This window comes from Scomber japonicus, chromosome 16 (genome assembly GCF_027409825.1).
Source record: "Scomber japonicus isolate fScoJap1 chromosome 16, fScoJap1.pri, whole genome shotgun sequence".
In the NCBI taxonomy this organism is placed as follows: Eukaryota; Metazoa; Chordata; class Actinopteri; order Scombriformes; family Scombridae; genus Scomber; species Scomber japonicus.
The window spans coordinates 7,783,985-7,802,405 of NC_070593.1; the positions used below are offsets into that span (position 1 = coordinate 7,783,985).

General features: G+C 42.1%; 1 protein-coding gene across 4 annotated transcripts in view; it reads right to left on the reverse strand.

The window, feature by feature from the left end:
- Positions 1-18,340, reverse strand: part of pcnx1 (pecanex 1) — a 38,123-nt gene extending 19,783 nt beyond the window's left edge. For 2 of the 4 annotated variants that reach the window (XM_053335613.1, XM_053335612.1), the window contains exons 1-8: positions 18,012-18,340; positions 15,916-16,130; positions 12,951-13,056; positions 10,148-10,184; positions 9,198-9,263; positions 7,384-9,111; positions 3,940-4,069; positions 1,526-1,719 (exon numbers count right to left, since the gene is read on the reverse strand). In XM_053335613.1, coding sequence (XP_053191588.1) covers positions 1,526-1,719; positions 3,940-4,069; positions 7,384-9,111; positions 9,198-9,263; positions 10,148-10,184; positions 12,951-13,056; positions 15,916-16,130; positions 18,012-18,164 — 2,629 coding nt within the window. In that variant the 5' untranslated portion in view covers positions 18,165-18,340. The remainder of the gene's footprint in view (positions 1-1,525; positions 1,720-3,939; positions 4,070-7,383; positions 9,112-9,197; positions 9,264-10,147; positions 10,185-12,950; positions 13,057-15,915; positions 16,131-18,011) is intronic. The other 2 variants (XM_053335615.1, XM_053335614.1) reach the window with 1 other exon arrangement.
- Between the last annotated feature and the right edge of the window lie 81 nt (positions 18,341-18,421).

Here is an 18,421-nt window from a genome sequence, read left to right on the forward strand (position 1 = left end):
AGAAATCATTAGCAGAGCATGACTGTGTCCGTGGGAATAATTCCACTGAGCTACATGTTTACATGATGGGAAGTAGATGGTTTTGGTAATATTACTGTGTTCATCTGGGATAACTGCATTACTGAGTGAATTTGCTTCCTCCCAAAGAGACTATAAGCAAGTCAGTCATTTCTTACTCATCCTGAAAAGCAGTCAGGTTGTTCTCACTGTGTTTCTGTTGCTTCAGTGGAGCTTTACTGCAAACTATTCCTCAGGTGAGATATGAAACTTCAATAGACTCATAAACCATCTGAGGCTTATTTTAAGTATGTCCACAAATCTTATAAAAAGTACATCACGGATTACGAGAATGATTAAAGTGAGATACAGCTTCTCTTAAAAGGTTTAATATTTTTCAAAATATTGTACTTATGGGTGCTGCAAAAGTTAAGTATCCAGTAAGTGGTCAGTCTTCTTTTCCCCTCAGTATCCCTACGAATGGTCTCTGTCTCAAAACTGTTAAGGTAGATTTCCTCCAGTTTGTCAGTTAAAAAAAATAAAAAGATACTTGTTATTTTCCAGGGGAGCTTGTGCAACAGAAAATTTCAGGAATTCCTTTGAGCCTTGAAATACACATCAAGATAAAATGCTGTTTATTTAAGGATATTCGATAAGAATATGACCTGTGTTAAATTTGTGCAATACCTTTCTTTCTGAAGAAATCTTCAGAGAGCTACAAAAGGAAAATATTTTCTTAAGTTGCTTCTTTGTGCTTAGGAAACCCACATCTTTAGTGCCGAGTTCTGAGAATCACAGTGACATCAGGGGAGTGAGTAAACTCGAGACGCTGTCCAAGTAGTGAAATCATACGTGAATAAAGACTAAGATTACAAGCCCACAAACACACACACACCGACCACCAGCTTTTCTTTTACCAGCAATCTGCTCCAAGTCACATCATGAGTAGGAGTAGTAATCCATTTACTGGTTCAGAGGAAGGGGCGGGGACAGCTCACACAAAAACCTCTTCTTTTTTTTTTCAACCATCATTATGTTCATCAACGTCTTAAGAGTCAGCGAGCATTTGTTTTTATGTATAAGCATCAAAAGCAATCGGTAGTAACAGTGTGTTGTCAGCACTGAGAGTGTGAGGGCTGTGACCAAAGGGTAACACGCACATCCAAGTGAGGTCACGTATTGGCTACAGACACAATATCACAGACAGAGATAAATGGAGCATAGATAATTGAGCTTGGCTTTGACTGATTGCAACAGTCCACCGACCGTGGATAATGGAGCTCTGCTATGACTGACTGCAGCAGTCAGGACCGCTATCTAACCCAGCTCTGTTCTAGTAATTACAAACCACCAAAACGTCTGTGGCAACTTTCTTACTGAAGAACAATAAACCAAAACACAAGGCAGAAAAATCCAATATGTCAATACAGATCCACTTCCCCCACAAACTACCAATCCTGCTCTGTGTTCTCTGGGAAATAAAATCCACTTTCTTAAAACATGTCAGCTCTCTTCATGCGCTCCCTACCGAAGTCATCCTGCAAGCTGGTAGCGCCAACCGTTGAGGCCTTGTCCTGAGAACCCTCCAGGTGTGTGCTTCCATTCCTGGCCAGCAGGGAGGCGCTTGCGCTCAGCACGGTCACCTGGGACGGGGTTCTAGATGGCTGACTTTTCACCTGGGAAGTAGAAGGCTGGGAGGCCTGGCTGAGAGCCTCCTGAAGACTGTTGGAGGAGAAGGGAGAAGGGGAGGAAATGAGAAGTGGTGGAGATCGAGGAGGGGAGAGGAGGGGAGGGGAGGAGGGGGGATGGGGGGGGGTACTGTTGATATATAACCTCAGTACAGGGGTGGAGGGGACGGGACAGGTAATTTCACAATAGAGGGATTTTAGGTGATGTGATGCATATTCTGGTTGCCATAGTGGAGATCCCCTACTGTAAGGCTGAAAAATGGCTGAAAAAGCACCGACTTTGTTCTGAAAATTAGATGTTATTGCAATTTTCTATCAACAAATGTATAATCTTGTCACTTTTACACCCAATTTGTATCCAATCACCTCCATGACCATGCTGCTTTAAATTTTCGTGTCCACATTAACTGCAATTTTGTGTGATCTGGAAAAGAGGCAAGGGGCTACAGACATATTATTATCTGAGACCAAACACATCTCAGCAATCTTTATCACTTACTTTTCTTTTTCATGTTCCACTTTTACAATTACTTGCACAGTTCAGGTAAACCTCCATAATGACACCAGACATTGATATAATATGTGGCATTAAGTGTAGAGCTTTTACTGGAAACTTCTTTCCTAAGACTTCTATAAAGTCCCTGTGACTTAGCTCTCCATCCTTTTGATTAAAACCTGTTCTAAATCTACCCGGGGTTTATGTACCCTCAGGATACAGCATGTTAGATCATCCTCAGTGAGGCTAATAAAACCATGCTGGCTGATGAGTGAATAAGGAAAAAACTTGCATCATCACACTAATATGAAGCGCTCCACCTATTTCTTAATATTAACCATATTAATCACCATATTTTAAGGGATCATACAATGATAAATTTTGCCTTTGACATAGTATAAAGAGTCTGATGCACCACTGAGACAGTCAAAAAAGTATTTGTAGTGAAGGGATGGGAGAGGGAGGAGGGATCAGTGGAAGAGGGAACAATTTTGCATTTTGCAAGTTTATTGACCCCTGGCAGGCTGCTCACTTGTTTTCCTTGCTTATCATTTTTCAAGGCTCAGCATTTGGATATGTGACCTTGCAAGATGGATGCGGGAAGATGTAGAGCCTTGGCTAGCGGGGAATAGCTGCTGGCATTTGTACAATAAAACCGGTTGAAGTTATGTACAGACATCATAGGAGTATGATATCTACACCATAAAGCCAGTGGGACATAAACTTTCAGTATTAGATTGCCATATTACATTCACTAATACAGTTAATTTTAGAGATATACATCTGACAGATTTAATGTCTTTTTAAATTGACAGAAGGAATAAACAAGATGTTGCAATGAGAGAATCTGTGACCTTCCAGTTACGGCACGGTCTCTCTAATCAGGCTACGATCTCAGAGGAGTGTCTGGTAATTTGTATTCTGTAGGGCAGCGGTCCATCACGCCAGGTCACTCTCATCTTGGACAGCGGGGGTTTAAAATACAACTCTGGCCAATGTGGACTTTGGTTTTCAAGGTTGTATCTCAGCACATAAAGTTAGAAACACTCACAATTTGACACAACTCTAAAAAGAGTGCAGTGAGATGTAATGTGCCCAAATTTTCGACTGTTGAAAGAAAAAAAAAAAAAAGGAAAGAGTGCAAATTTTGATGGGAGCACATCTTCCACCTGTGTATTGCTGACATGCAATTTAAAACTATTCAAATCTATTTAAACACACTATAATCCTAATGGCAACCAGCTTTAACGTTTGATTTTCACAATTATCAAAATCATCTTCATTTCTCCTTAAAAAAAAAAAAAGAAGAAGAAAAGAGCAAAGTAAATGTGAAACAGCAGGATGTCTGTGTTATTGAAATCATGCACAGCTCTGAGAGGAGACGGTATGTCAGCCAAGTAGATTAGTCAGACCTTGTGGCTTTGTGCCTTTAAGGTTGTAAAGGAGTCCATTCTGTGATCCGTAATCAAAATGGGGAATTTAAAAAGATTAGATGGCATGATAACAGCATGAAAACAGTGAAGTCTTGAGAAAAAAAAAAAGGAGGACGAAAGACATCACATGCAGAGTGGAGACACCAATCCAGTGATACATGCCGCCTTGCACTGTCCCAGCATGCATAGAGCAGAAGACGCAAATTGGGTGTTGATGTGGTGGGGCAAGAAGAAGGGGCGCCAACCTGGTAACATGCGAACACCAGGCAACAAAAAAAACAAAAAAAAACGACAGAAACGATTCCCTGCTCCATGCACGGCGTACCTGAGAGGAGATCCAATGAGAGAGGTGGGTGGTGTGGGGTTACTCCCTGCGTTGTGCCGCCGCCGCACCGCCTGCCGACGAAATGTGCTACGTTCACGTCGAAATATGACCGTCTCCTCGCTTCCCGGGGCTGTCGTGGTGAAAGACATGGGTTGGCCAAGTCAGCGTGGATGTGTTTCCTTTTTTTATTTAAGAGCTTGATGATGACATGTAGAAGGTGATATTCCCTTTTATTATTACCCTACTTTTACATTTTGACAGCAAAGCAACACTTAGAAAATTCAAAATCTGCCACTTTGAACTTCAGACCTCTCTCCAAAATGAGAGCGACCGATGATAATATGACAACCACTACAACATGAGTGACAGACCAACACTGCAGCAGCGTGTACTGATGATGTCCTGATGGTTGAGACATTTGCCACAATATCCTCAATTTCACTCCGGCTGCTTTTACAGAGTATCATGCCCCTCCCTGTCTCCCCTCGCTTCCTGTCTGTATCTCTCCTGTCACTGTCAAATAAAATAAAAAAACCCTCAAAACAATCTTTCTTCTCCCCACAATGAGTCACAGCATGCATCACGTCAAGAATCCAACATGTCACAAACTTCATCATGTCTGGGATAGAGCTGGGAAATAAATTAGTATTATATTAGATTTTGAATATTGTAATATGGAATAAGTGTCTTTTCCTGCTTTTAAAGGTTGCATTACAGTAAAAATGTTATTTTCTGAGCTTAACAGACTGCTCTATTATCTGTCTTTATCCACTTAGCCGGTATATTCACATTACTGATGATTATTTATCAAAGATCTCAATGCTTATATATCTTGTGAAAGCACTGATAAGCACTCAAAATATATATGGTCTGCAGGTTGGCATTTTTAAACCTTTAAACATGAGACACACCTCCGTACTGCAGACGCCCAGACACTACTATAATAATCACCATTCCTCCTATTAATAGTTTACTTTAAATAGTGGGCAATAAATTTCTAACCCAGACACTTGGGGATCATCATTGTTTTGCATCACTATTCACAGCTATGGGATGACTGCAATGTGCACATCTAGAAAATGTGAGGCATTGCATTGTGGGATTCTTAACCCTTGCATACTGTTCAGGGTGAAATTTGACCCAGTTTTACTTTTTAAAGCTGTAAAAATAAATATACACATTTCCTTTGATGGATTTTCCCTAATACGACCCCAAATATACAAAAATATAAATAAAATGCATCTTTTTGTTATTTTTTTGTGCAGCTGATACACATTTTTGTGCATAAAAATGTCCAAATTTGACCATAAAATAGTGATTGCAAATGTATTTTTTCTATTAATAAATAGAATACGCTCTTCATTAAGGATTAATCAAACATTACTTAATGACTGACAGGGGATTTATGAATGTGAATTGGTGTAGAGACTAACTAAATATGAACAGTATGTAAGGGTTAAAGCAGGAACGTTTTTATTCCACTGCTGGAATTTTTCAGGGTATTTTATCTTGCTCAAACTCCCCGTTGCACAAATGATTTTGAACACAACAGCACAAGTGGAACAGGAGGACCATAAACAAGAGAAAAAACAAGAGATATAGTTTGCTTACTTTTTATTCTACTCCTATCAGAAAACCACCGACGAGTTTATCTCTGACATGCTAAAATGTAGCATAGCAGTAGCACAAATCGAGAACACAGCAACATGACTCAGCAAACTGTAGCTAACTTGTCAAATTTAGCTAAAATTAGCCACAGAGCACAAGCGAGACCTTAGTGGTAAAACTGTGTGTGTTATATTGAGCACAAGTGAAGCAGCTTATGTGGCTTCTTTAGTGAAAAGATACATATGCTTGCTGCGTTAAATTAGTGTCTTAAAGTGGTCTAAAGAGTGACATAGAAACATTTTTAAGGCAAACAAATCCCCAATAATCACCACTGACCAACCAACACTCAACTCACTAGGATTTATTGCCAATAAATTCACCCGGGTGAAACTGTCTAAGCGTCTAAAGCAACTAACTAAAAATCCAGACAGTAGGGATCAGATGATAATTAACCACTAATTTTCAAAGGTTTCCTGCCAACAGTCGACATGTCCAAGCATATCCTGGCTCTAATATTGTACGTCCCAGTGGGCGTACACCGAAGAAAGCTAAGAGACAATCAAAACATAACAAAATATCCACAACACACTTAAAGTCAATGAACAAGAAACCCAGACAGTCGAGAACCCAGCAAAAAAAAAAAAAAAAAAAAATTATAAGATATTATCCTGTGAGTTTGAAGAATGTGGGGGAGGGAATGTCTATTAGTCTCAGTGTGTATGACACTAATAAGAGAGCTGCTGTTTGTCTAACCTCAGCACAAAGCACACACTGTGCCATCATGCTAATGGTGATATACACAAGGAACACTATGCTTGGGTCAGGATTGTCACTCCATGGAAACTCACCATGGTTACACTGAATGAGGAAGGCAGACACCATCTCTTATGCAGCCACACACACACACACACACATGTACAAAAGAAATGATGAAGCAAGAATTTTGTCTGGGCTACACCCAACACCGTCTGAATGTTTGTCTTTTCTACCACAGTGCTCCTGCTAACAGGCCAGAATACAGCTATCCAGTAAAATGAGCATGATGTCTGGTTTCCAATACACAACCATAGCATCATTCAGCTTTACTTAACCAAACCGTACCATTCAAAAGATAACAAAACTAGAGTAGGGCTGGGCAATATATTGATATCATATCGATATCCTGATATGAGACTCGGTATTGTCTTAGAATTTGAATATTGTAATATCATGATATAGCATAGGTGGGGTTTTTTTTTATGTATTTTACCCACTTGGTATAACTGACTAGTAACTGGCAGGTTGTTATATAGTGATCTGTATTGTTTTAATTATTAATATCATTATTATTATTCATTTTCTGAACTTACCAGATTGTTCTAGCTGTTCTATCAATTACCTTTTACCCACTTTGTCATTATATCCACATTACTGATGATTATTTATCAAAAATCACATTGTGTAAATATTTTGTGAAAGCATCAACAGTCATCCCTATAATATCATTGCAATATCGATAGAGGTATTCGGTCAAAAATGTTGTTATATTTGATTTTATCCATATCGCCCAGCCCTAAACTAAACTGATAATGCTGCCTGTAGTCTGTCTGTCTGTATCAGTATGACGCAGTTCTGAGGATAATTCACTCAATTTGTGTGTTTGTCTGACCAACTGGAGTAATCAGCACCTTTACATCTGGATATCCACAGGATGAAACTAAATTAAAATGTCCTGTGATGCATTTTAGATTCACTACACTGACAAACATAAAATGTGAACTACTCATCAAACACCAGTAGTAAGCCAGACAGAGTGTAGCGTGTTCATTATGTTAGAGCGCTGTGTGTGGTACGTACCCCGCAGAGAAGCAGCAGTAGCATCCTGAGGCTCAGTGAAGGCTCCCTGGTTGGGCAGACTGTTTCTTGAGCGGGTCACCGACTCCAGCTGGGAGGCCCGACCCAGCAGGGATGCCGCATCCAGGACTTCCCCTTCTTTGGCTTCCAGGTCCGACTTGGAGGTGGTAAGGGGTCGAGGCCCAGCTGGAGCTCCCAGGCGGCTGGGGTCATTAAGGCAGGCGGCTGTGCCACTGTCCAAACTCAACACTCTAGCATGCGTTTTGGCACTGCCTGTGCTGGGGGTACGACGAGAGGTACGCCGCTTCCCTCCGGTTCGCACTCCTGCCTCGGATCCTGCTGCAGCTTTAACTGTGGAGGAGGAGGAGGCTGCGTTGGCTGCGATGTGCTTGGCTTTCAGGGCCCTGTAGCGGCCCTCTGGTGAGTGGCAGGAGCGGGAGGTGGTGCTGGAGGAGCTGTCTGTGCTAAGGTGGTGGGTGGAGTGGAGACTGGAGGCGCAGCTGAGTTCACTCTGATCACTGGAGTCCTCCTCTCCGCCCCCAGTAAACACAGCACTACAAGGCTTGGCCATACCACGCAATGACACGTAGTCCCGGTGACGGCTGGCATCAAAGCTACTTGCCCTTTTCTTGCCAGTCCGTCGACGTCCACTGCGCCCTGTGGACAGGGAAGAAGTCCTCTGAACGAGATTGGCTGACTTTGGTTGGTCGTCTTTAACCTGCTCCTGCTCTATGGCCACTCCACACGTTGAGCCATCAGCACTGGTCCTGATGCCGGGCTCATCCTGGCACCTGCTAGGTTCTACGAGCTCTTGGGCCGCTGAGGACGGAGTGTCAGCAGGTTGTTTAGAAGTCAACTCATTGGCATGAGGGTTTTTGTTGGCCTCCCTAGAGGGCAGGTTACTGAGACCTCGAGAGCTAATACTACCAAGGCTAGAAGTCCTGCCGTCTACAGAAGCAGATGCATTATCTCCTCTGTCCCGTACGCGCTCGTCCCCTGAAAGTGAGAGCAGGCTCTCCACGTGTGTAGAGCTGGTCTGTTCACTGTGGAAGCTGCTGACAGTGCTGTTGGTGTCCCTGTCTGTGCCACTGCAGTAGCTCTCAGTTGAGCCACTGCTGCGAGTACTCAGACTCCGGAGGCTATCAGCGCTGCGCTCCCCTCCGTGGGACTTTCCTCCTCTACCAGAGCCTTTCCCACTGCCACCAACCTCCACCTGGTACAGACCTGAGCTACCTTCCCCGGCCTCCCTGGAGGCGGAGCGGGCTACTCTTCGTGGTTCTTTGTGTCTATAGCACTCTATTCCTGATGTCGAGGCCACTGCTTGGTCCTGCTGGTACAGCCGCTCGCTCCCCTCTCTATCACACAGGATTGGCCTATGTGGCCTCGCAGTCTCCAGCTCAGACACAGGGTCAAGGCCACCTCTCCTTGGTGGAGGGTATAGAGCAAAGTCTGGTAGACACGGGTCTGGGAAAGCAGAACCCGCCGAGCTAGAGGTCCGAGGTAGGCCCCGAGAACGGAGCTCCTTTCTAAAGGTCTGAGATTGCATGGATGCATGAGTGGTCACCTCTGTGTCACAAGAGGAGTGCGACAGGCTGAAGTGATAAGCAGCAGAGTTACAGAGATCAGCAGGCTCTCTGGACAGTTCTGAAGGACACAAGGAGGTGGAGGGCTGCAGGGAGGCGAAGGAGTCGTTGGGAACAAGGCAGTACATCTTTGTGTCTGATAGCAGATCTAAAAGGAAACAAAGTGTTGAAGTGTCACAGCCAGTAACATAAGCAGGTTTTCTGTTTATATACGAGTGCCATGCTTGCTTTTACCGTGATCATGACTGCAGCTCTCAACAAGGGTCAAACTGATGTCATCTGAAGTCTTTCCCACATCTCCTGCAAGGAAAGGAAGAACGCAATTAAGAGATGACAGGGTTAATCAATTATTAATACTTTCACAACCAGTATCTCTAGGCACCCACACTTTAGACAGCTAAGTAATAGACACTCCTTCTCCTTCTCCTTCTCCTCAGAAACACTACTTCTAAGAAGCAGGCTGAGCACAGAAAGGATTTCTCGAATGCCCCAATGGCTGTTAAAGATAACATTTTGAATACATGAAATAGATGAAACAGTTTAAAATAGCGTTCTTCTCAATTAGTGTGTCTCCATACTCTATTTCAGAGTGACCATGACTTCCTGGGAGTTTGTGAAGGACAGCCTGAATGGATGGAAGCCTTAAAGAGAAGATTAAAAAGCTAAACCCCCGCAGAGCCCTTGTTCAACTTCAGACCATTTCCTGTCATCACAAACTGCCAGCTAATTATAATGGCATCAAACACACTCACTGAATTATTCAGACAACACAGCGTCGGTACAATGGACCCATAGCAACTGGTTCACTTCTTCTCTTCCTCTCAGTAGCTCAATAAAGGCCTGGAGAATGACTCCCATGCTAACAGCATATTGCTTTTTCTGTTTTTCGAGCTCAGCAGTGCCTGTCTAAAGCTGCCTCATCTTAGCGTGACTGTTGAGGTCATGGGTAGTGCTGAGTCAGACCTCATCTCCTGCTTAGTGGGGGGTGATCATGATCAGTGATGTGGTGATCCCGCAACAGGAAAATACATAGCACAGTCACAAGACGACTGTAAAACATTAACTGAATTGTAATGTGAAACAATTTCACCTTAAAATTGGTGGAGGTGCACAGGTGGAGAGATCAAAGACTTATGATTTATTTGATTTAATTTAGGTATACATGAGCAGGCAGTCTGAGTTACCTTTGGCTCCTGTTGCTCTTCCATGGCTGGACGCAATCTGAAATATGAATGAAAAGACAAGTGAGGAGGCCATTTATCCTTTGAAAAACATCAGGTTATCAAAAGATCATTTCTAAAGCAAAATCATTCATAAATTCAAAGTGAAAAAGATGTGTGATCATTATGGGGATACAACATCCAAAGAGGACATGAACTGTGTCTTTGCAAACAGCCGGCGCCTCTTCACTCGCATCACAGAGAAAAGTTTTGGCTTCTCTTCCTGCTCGGCTCGCAGCAGCTGAGCAGAACATGCTGGCTGATTATCGACTCAAGGACACAGTACAAAGACACAGAACACGGCACCCATGGGGATTCAGAGGTTAAATATATCTCACAGAATAAAAACAACTAAATATCTGTGAATATTAAAAAGGAGATATGTGCTGACAGGAAGCTATGTGAGGATCATGCCTAATTAAAACACACACACACACACATACCTCCTTCATCTAGTCCAGCCATAATAAAAAACAAGATCATTTTAAACTCTAACTTTTATTAACTTTCACATTAGAAAAAAGGAAAAAAAGGATTAAAAGCTGTCAGGACCTGCTGCTTTGCTTGTGGAGAGATGACAAATAGTTGCCAGTAGCATGTAGAGGCAGTTAATTGATCATTTATCACTTGTAACACAAGTAGTGATACAGAACAACGCTCTGAATAAACTGGTGTATTCAAACACTGGTTGTAGCCACCAGCGACATTAACTGGTGATAAATAGAGTGTCAAAGACAATTAGGCTGTGTCTAAAAATCACTCCCTCGTCCACATTCACTACATCCTACATAATAGATACTCTTTTTATAAATAAGGGAGCAGTACAGAGAGTTTTGGGGTTATGCTATCATCGTCATCAGATAGTAGTAGAGCACAGATTTAAAGGCAGTAAGTGGAGAACATAACATAGCAAGTCTAAAACTCAAACATGTTCAGTGTTTATGACAACTATAAAGTCAAAGTCAACTTTATTGTCAGTTGTGCTACATGTACACGACATATAGAGGGTTGCAATTATATTTCTCTGAGACCCTCTGTGAAGAAGGAAACAATAAAAACAATAAAATAAATAAAAACAATAACAATAGTGCAACTAAAAACACTGCTGTAAAGCTTCAAGTACAAACAGTGGATCAACCTACAGTCTATGGGATCAACAAGGCACATGATATATTTAAGTATATTTACAAAGTAGTGCAAAGGGTGTGAGACAGATTGTCCATGTGCAGCAGATTATAATAAGATCATAATACGACACAAAGCAAAGCAGCAAGTCTTTACACTGAAGTAGCTTCAAGCAGCAGATTCCTTACATCTTCTTGTGGATAAATGACAACACTACCAGCAGAGACAGAGACATGGAGGAATAACATGCAACAAAGGCCCCGCTGCTGGAGTCCATCCACGGGTGTCGTTGCCATATAATGTTGCTTGTGTCTTAGCCAGTAGCCCACTGGGGTGCATGTACAACAATATTTCTATTTACCTACTAATCAATTAATTGTTTCAGCATGATACATTACATTAGTAAACAGGGAGTCATTTCAGACACAGGCTCACTAGGAGCGGGCCAACATTTTGCAGGACCTGGCTTTTAGTGCAGAAGGGATGTACTGTTTACAATGACCTTAAACAGAACTTTGACAGTAAACACACTGTTGGCCCAGTAATAAAATCATGGTTTTTTTCCTGGAAATTACAGCTGGAAAAAAAAATGGTGTTGTCTTACATTCGAGGACAAACCATAAGTGTAGGGTTCACATTTGAACTGACATCAGTACTGGAACCCAACTGTACCCTTTTTGGGTATTTTACTGTCTTTGCAACAACAAAAACATAATTTCAATGGTAAAAAAATAACGTCAAACTTCTGAATTTACACATTTATATGGGACATTTTATTGTGACACATGAAATAAAAACCCCTCCCTACATCCTTCTCCTCTCCCAAAAACCCAAAACTACAACCTCCAGCCTGTCACAGTCATCAGGGCAGAGCGTGAGAACGCTGTCGTGTGTGTCTTGAAGAAAACACATGTGATATCCTTCCCAAGATCTAGGAGTCAGTCTAGGTTAGTTACTAGTGGGGTTGGGAAAAAGGGGAAAAATGGGGGAAAAGACTGTTTTCGGCCTGGATTTGAACAACCTGGAGGTTTAGGGAGGTGGCTACGTAGTCTCTCTCTCTCTCTCTCTCTCTCTCTCTCTAATGTGTACTATCTCACCAACAAGCAGTAAACAAGGAGGGGTTTCTAAAAAGGCTAATGAGGAATGTTATCAATATTTATATGAATTCACAACACAACCCATTATCGAAGTACTGAAATGTGGCACCAATTGATCTAATGTAAATATGTACTCAGTAGTACATACGTAATTTGGTCAGTAACCTTAAAAGCAGCTGAGTTCGGTGCCCAACCCTACATAAATGTCATTAGGCATTAAACACACTCTATTTCTGTCTCTCTGTATCTGTCCCTGTCTGTCTTTCTGCGACTCGTCACATTTGTGTAGAATAGTACAAATGACGGTCGGTTAATACAGTGTACTCACAGATTAATGAATGCAGATTTTTTTCTGGGGATGATATATGGAATTAAACTGTTTGATGTATTTGGTTTTAAGTGAATCAAATCAAAATGAGATTACTTTTATTATATTTATGCATTTGCCTACTAAAAAGGAGGGGTGGGTGTAATAAAATCAGGGTCATCTTGTACTTGTCCCAGTACACAATATGTAGTGTGGAGTATACTAGCGCTGTGCTTACCTGCTGGTTGGACTCCATCCCAATATAGGAGTTCCTGGAACTGCAGTCCACCGGCGGAGTCTCTTGTCTGATGAAGTCTGCCATCTCGATACCCCCTCCAGGGTCCCTGTACAGACAGACACATGAACATAAAGAGCATGTTAACATCCCATTACATGTTATTTATCTCCTTCAATTCACTCAGCCAACCTGACTCTCCTTCCAGGGGGAGAAATGTAACTTGATAAAGCAGGTCCGTATTTTAAAACTGAAAGAGTAAAAAAAAAAAACAGACACAAGCCACCATGTAAATTTTCTCCAGGCCTATATTTAGCCTAGATGTGCTTATTTAACCAGTTGGCATGTTGAAACAAACAACTTGCAGGAGATTGTCTATAAATCATTTCCATATGAGAAAAAAATGTTTCATAACGGGTCAAACCACAAAACATAAACACTCCATGTCATACTACAAAAAGAAGCGCAAATAGAGAGTGGAGATCGGGGGGGAAAAAGGACCGGTGAGAGAGGAAAAAAAAAAAAGAAAGTGTGGGAGTTAGTGCAAAAACACCTTAATCAACTACAGCTCGGCTTGTCTGCTTCTACTGTAAACTCAAACAACCTGGAATGTAACTCCAGATGTGCGGGCAAAGCTGCGACTGCAACTGCCCCTGTGGTCAAGAGCTCTCATTCTTCTCGCTGCCTTCTTTTCCTCTCTCTCTCTCTCTCTCTCTCTCTCAGCGTCCTGCTCAGCGCTCCCTCTGGAATGTGAATATGAGTCACTTCTCCGAGTCATGGGCAGGAAAATGCTGCAACCTCTCTGGCTTTTGTTCCTTCTGAATGAGAGAGCTAGACCTCTTCATTAAAAAAAAAAAAAAAAAAAAAAGAAGAGAGACAGAGACAGGAGGCTGGCATTCAGAGGTGGTGTAACACATTATTTGGTGCTTTGTAATACGCTAACAGTGCCCATTACTTCTCGGTAATGGATGACATGAAGCTTTTTAAAATGTGCATAACTCTTTGATATTGTTTTATTAAAAGGAGGCACCACAGTCACCATTATACTAAAGCATAACCCACATGCTGATGAGCTCATTAGTTACTCTAAATAAAGCTTTATTAGCACATGTTTCCATGACAACATACCTGTCTTTAATAAAGGGACACATGTTGAACTGTATGTGGTTTAAAAAAAACTTTAGAGTCTAAATCTGAAGGAAGCTGTCGTATTAGAAGTGCAAAAGGTTTTCATATAGATGAGAAAAAATGCAGACTTTTAATATTTCTCTAAGGAAAAGTGATTCACCTCCTACCTTTAAGATGTTTATAGACCACTTAACACTTTTTTTTCCTTTGGAGAGACTGACTTATGAGAAATATGGTCATGGAGAGATTTTTGTTGAATTGTGGAGGCTTTTACTTTCTTAGTTTTGAATTTAGGCCTTTTATTTTATTATATGAAATGTTAATTCATTCTTAATGATCACCAGATGCTGTTGCTGTTTTCTTTCATTTGTTGGTTTTGTTTGTTATTATTGTTTCTTGCATTTGTACTTTTGATTTGTATCGTGCAGCTGGTGTGTTTATGTATGACGTGTACATGAATAAATAAGAAGGGTAAAAGGTTTGATTTTTAATGTGTCCACGCGCAAAGCAGACACAAAGACATATATAGGCAGGCATGGAAAGAACCTGCTCCTACAAGAGAAGCTCAGTGTGTTTACAGCTGTTCCAAATGGACCACACTTGAAGGCAGACACTTGAGAAAAGCCTGCCAACACAGAGAGGCAATCATCTTTTAAATGCGGGGATAACGATGCAAAAAACTCCTGGACAATGTTTCCTGGAGGCATTCGCAGAGTTTTTAACTCATTTGCAGATTTGATAAGTGCCAGAAGTTGTGAAAGAAGAGCCAGAGGGAGAAGTTCAAACCCGGCCGTCTCCTTTTTCAGCTACACACACACACACACACACACACACACACACACACACACACCTGTCTCACAGTGTAAATTGGGCGTATTGATGGACTGTCAGCTTCTGGAAATTAGAAATGGTTGGAAGTATGATGTTGTGGGCGGGTGGTGGGGTTTCAACCATCCTAGAAGCACTTTGGCTGGAGCACTCTAACAATGTAAGGCTCAGCGTGTAGCGAGAGCTGCAGTGCAGAAAAAGTGACAAAAAAAAAAAATGCCAATAGTCTTGTAAAGCATTTTAAAAACAATCCTTCACAACTCACTTCTCACTGATGACAAATAACAAATAATCTAACAAGAAATAAGTCATTGGGGTAAAAGTAATTTTCCCAGAGGGTGCCCTTGTGGCTCACACTGCTTGGCTTGTATCAATTAAACCCAGCAGGGCACAAAATTAGCACCAGCCATCAGCCAAACTCTGGAAAAATATGTAAAATGGCTGGTAAATTTGCTTCATTCACCAGCCAAAAAAAACCCCAAACAATGGTAATCTGTTGAGTGGCGGGTAAAATTTGAACATTCTCTGTACACTTGGCTAGTGGACAAAAAAAAGTTAATTTTGCACCCTGGATGCCAGCCTACAAACCTCTGTCTCTATCAGTTGTGCTCTTTCCAGTGATTTCCTCCATCGTTGCTACTGGTTACAGCTGGACATGACTTAACCTATCTGGAAGTCTTTAAGGCGATTTATTGACTCTCCTCGTGGCAGCCTGAATCTCGTCTGCACATCACCACTAAAAGGACTAGACCTTTGACCTCAGATCCAATAGTCAACTCCAGATTACATCACCTTTAAAGTGTCTTGACTCACTCCACAATCATGCTCCATGTGACACTTCACCATCACTGATGAGGAAGCGTGACATCTTCTACCTCATGCACAATATACTCCTACTAGAAAACTATCTGCTTCATCATCTGAGCAGATTAGTTGTTCACACTCACGGAGCATCTTTGTCTTTTATCCTCAGATATCCTTCGTCAGGTGGTAGAGGAGGGCGTGAACTTACCCCGGGCCGTTGCTGTCCTCTCGACGTGTGACACCGCCGTCGTTGGCTCCCTCCGTGCCACCTCTGCTGCCCTGCGTCTCCTTGGCCTGGTGCTCCACCACCTCCCCCTCATCCAGGGCATGGTGGAGGCGGTAATTCACCGTCTTCAGCAGCAGAAACATGGCAGCGATCACACCACAGTAGATTCCCACAATCACCATGGTTGGCGGCAATGCCTGGGATTAGAGAAAGAAGCCGAAATTAACTGTGAGAGAGTGATACTTAAATGATACTTACTATGGAACGAGATAGGCTTTTAATTGTACTTTATGTGGCTCTGCACCCTTTTTTTCTTCCTGTAGTATATCTTGTGTTTATTTTCTTTCCTTTATTTATCTTCAGAGCCACAATCTGACTTACCTGCTCAACTATAACATCATATTATTATTATTCTTACACTCTTCTTAAAGTCTCATCTTCAACAAAGAAAAGAAGATGAAATGCATTTTTAAATAGCCCTGTCTAGATTTGAGCTGTCATGTTGATCCATAAAGGACAATGAGCCAGCAGGTAGGCAGCTCAGTCTCGCTGAAGGTTACTCTGACATTATGATCCACAGCTGACACATCAAGTCCTGACAGGAATCGAACCTGTAAACTGTAACCAACTATTACATCCAACTTCTAGCTCTGTCTATCCTCTAAACACAGCCGAAAGAAGAAGAAAAAAAAGAAACAATAAAAATGCCTTATTATTTATGACACATACGGGCATTACTGCATTCAATTATCATTTTAATGCTTCTATTAATTGCTTTCCAGAGAGAGAGCACCTGTGTGTTTACCACAAGGTGTCCGAGCTCCAGCTTCTAGCTTCACTGTCGTCCTTGAGATAACCTGCTGCATCTGTTTGCAGTTATTACGACAACGAAACACCAGCACCGCTCAAAACCTGTGGCGCAATATATAAACCACGGAGCTGACCAATGTATTTCCACTCCAGGAATAGAACGGAAACCACAGACCCAATTTGAAACATCGGGCTTCTTAATATAGAAAGTTAGTATGCTTAGCAAACAGCCATTTCCTGATATGATGAGTTCATTTATTATATAGAGGGTGCATCTGTGTAAAAAAAAAAGAAGAAGAATCATTCAAGTGACATGTGAACCTGATCTGTACCCCCCGCCCCCCTCCCCTCCTCATCCTCCTCGTCTGCTTGTGTTATAATTTGACAAACATCACATAAATAAACGAGCACAAGCAGCACTAGACTATACCTGCTGCTGCTGCTGATGATGATGGGTCAAGCCCTTTTTTAGGGGGAGGGTGATGGGGGGGGGGGGGGGGAGCTAAGAAATAGAGCTAAAGTAAACACATAATAATACATAATAGCTTTAATAAAGAAAGAGGACAACAAAAGATCTTAATATGTGACAAATAAAATAACATTTGAGCCTCTAAAAAAAAATGTCAGATTGCTGTTGCATCCTTGTCAGCTGCGCTCTTGCAGTCACAGCTGGTAGCTTCTGAAAACTGGTGATACCACAAATCACTACAGACAGGAGGAAAGCAAATAGATAAGAGGAGGAGGAGGAGGAGGAGGAGGTGGTGGTGGTGTAGTGGGGGGGGAGGGAAGGGGAAATTAAATTCACTGATTACAGCTTGGCACATTGTAATCGACTGATTATCCATGACAACATATCCCAAAAATGTAACATCCACAGTGAAGAAATAAACACAGAATTGATGAAGACAAAAGAGCTCTTTTTTTTTTGGTCCCATCTAGTTGGTGGAGACTACACTTTAAAAAGGGAGGTACTTGGAGGCTATTGTGTTCATTTTTACCCTTTAAATCAAGCTCAAGCACGTTTAAACCCAACACCCTCGTGATTTAGTAGATTATTTTCAACACAGCGATAATATTTGGTTATATTTAGCTAAGTTTAGCCACACATTACATTGTCTGCGCTCCAGATAATAGACAGAGACCGGCCGATGGCAGCTAACCTTAACGGACACTTGGTAACTTACAAACACTCAAGACACACACATAAAAAAAAATACCCCAAATAAAACAGAAAGGGGGGGATTAAAAAGAGAAGCGACAACACTCACCATGTATAGTGTGAAGGGGAAACATAGCAGAAACAGCCAGATATACAGATGTAAAGCGTTGACGAAGGTATTTTGATCGGGGTCGTAGTACCACCCGCCTGTGATTGAAGCCCAGACCCCTTGCCTCAGGATCTGCAGCGTCTGCGACCCCATGTTGTTGTGTTGTATCCCCCTCTGAATCCGACCGACCTAGGTGGTGGTGGGTGATGTGGGGGATTGGCTGACACGCTGGCTAGTCGTCGCTGAACATGACAAACGGTGCTCTGTTTTCAGACACTGGCCTGAAAATCCCCTCTGCAGCCATCTTCTCTGCTGCTGCTGCTGCTGCTAGCCAGCCAGCTGGGGCACTGTTGTTTCCAGTCCTCCCAGCAGAGGAGACTACTATCCCACCACGCCCTGCGACTCACTTC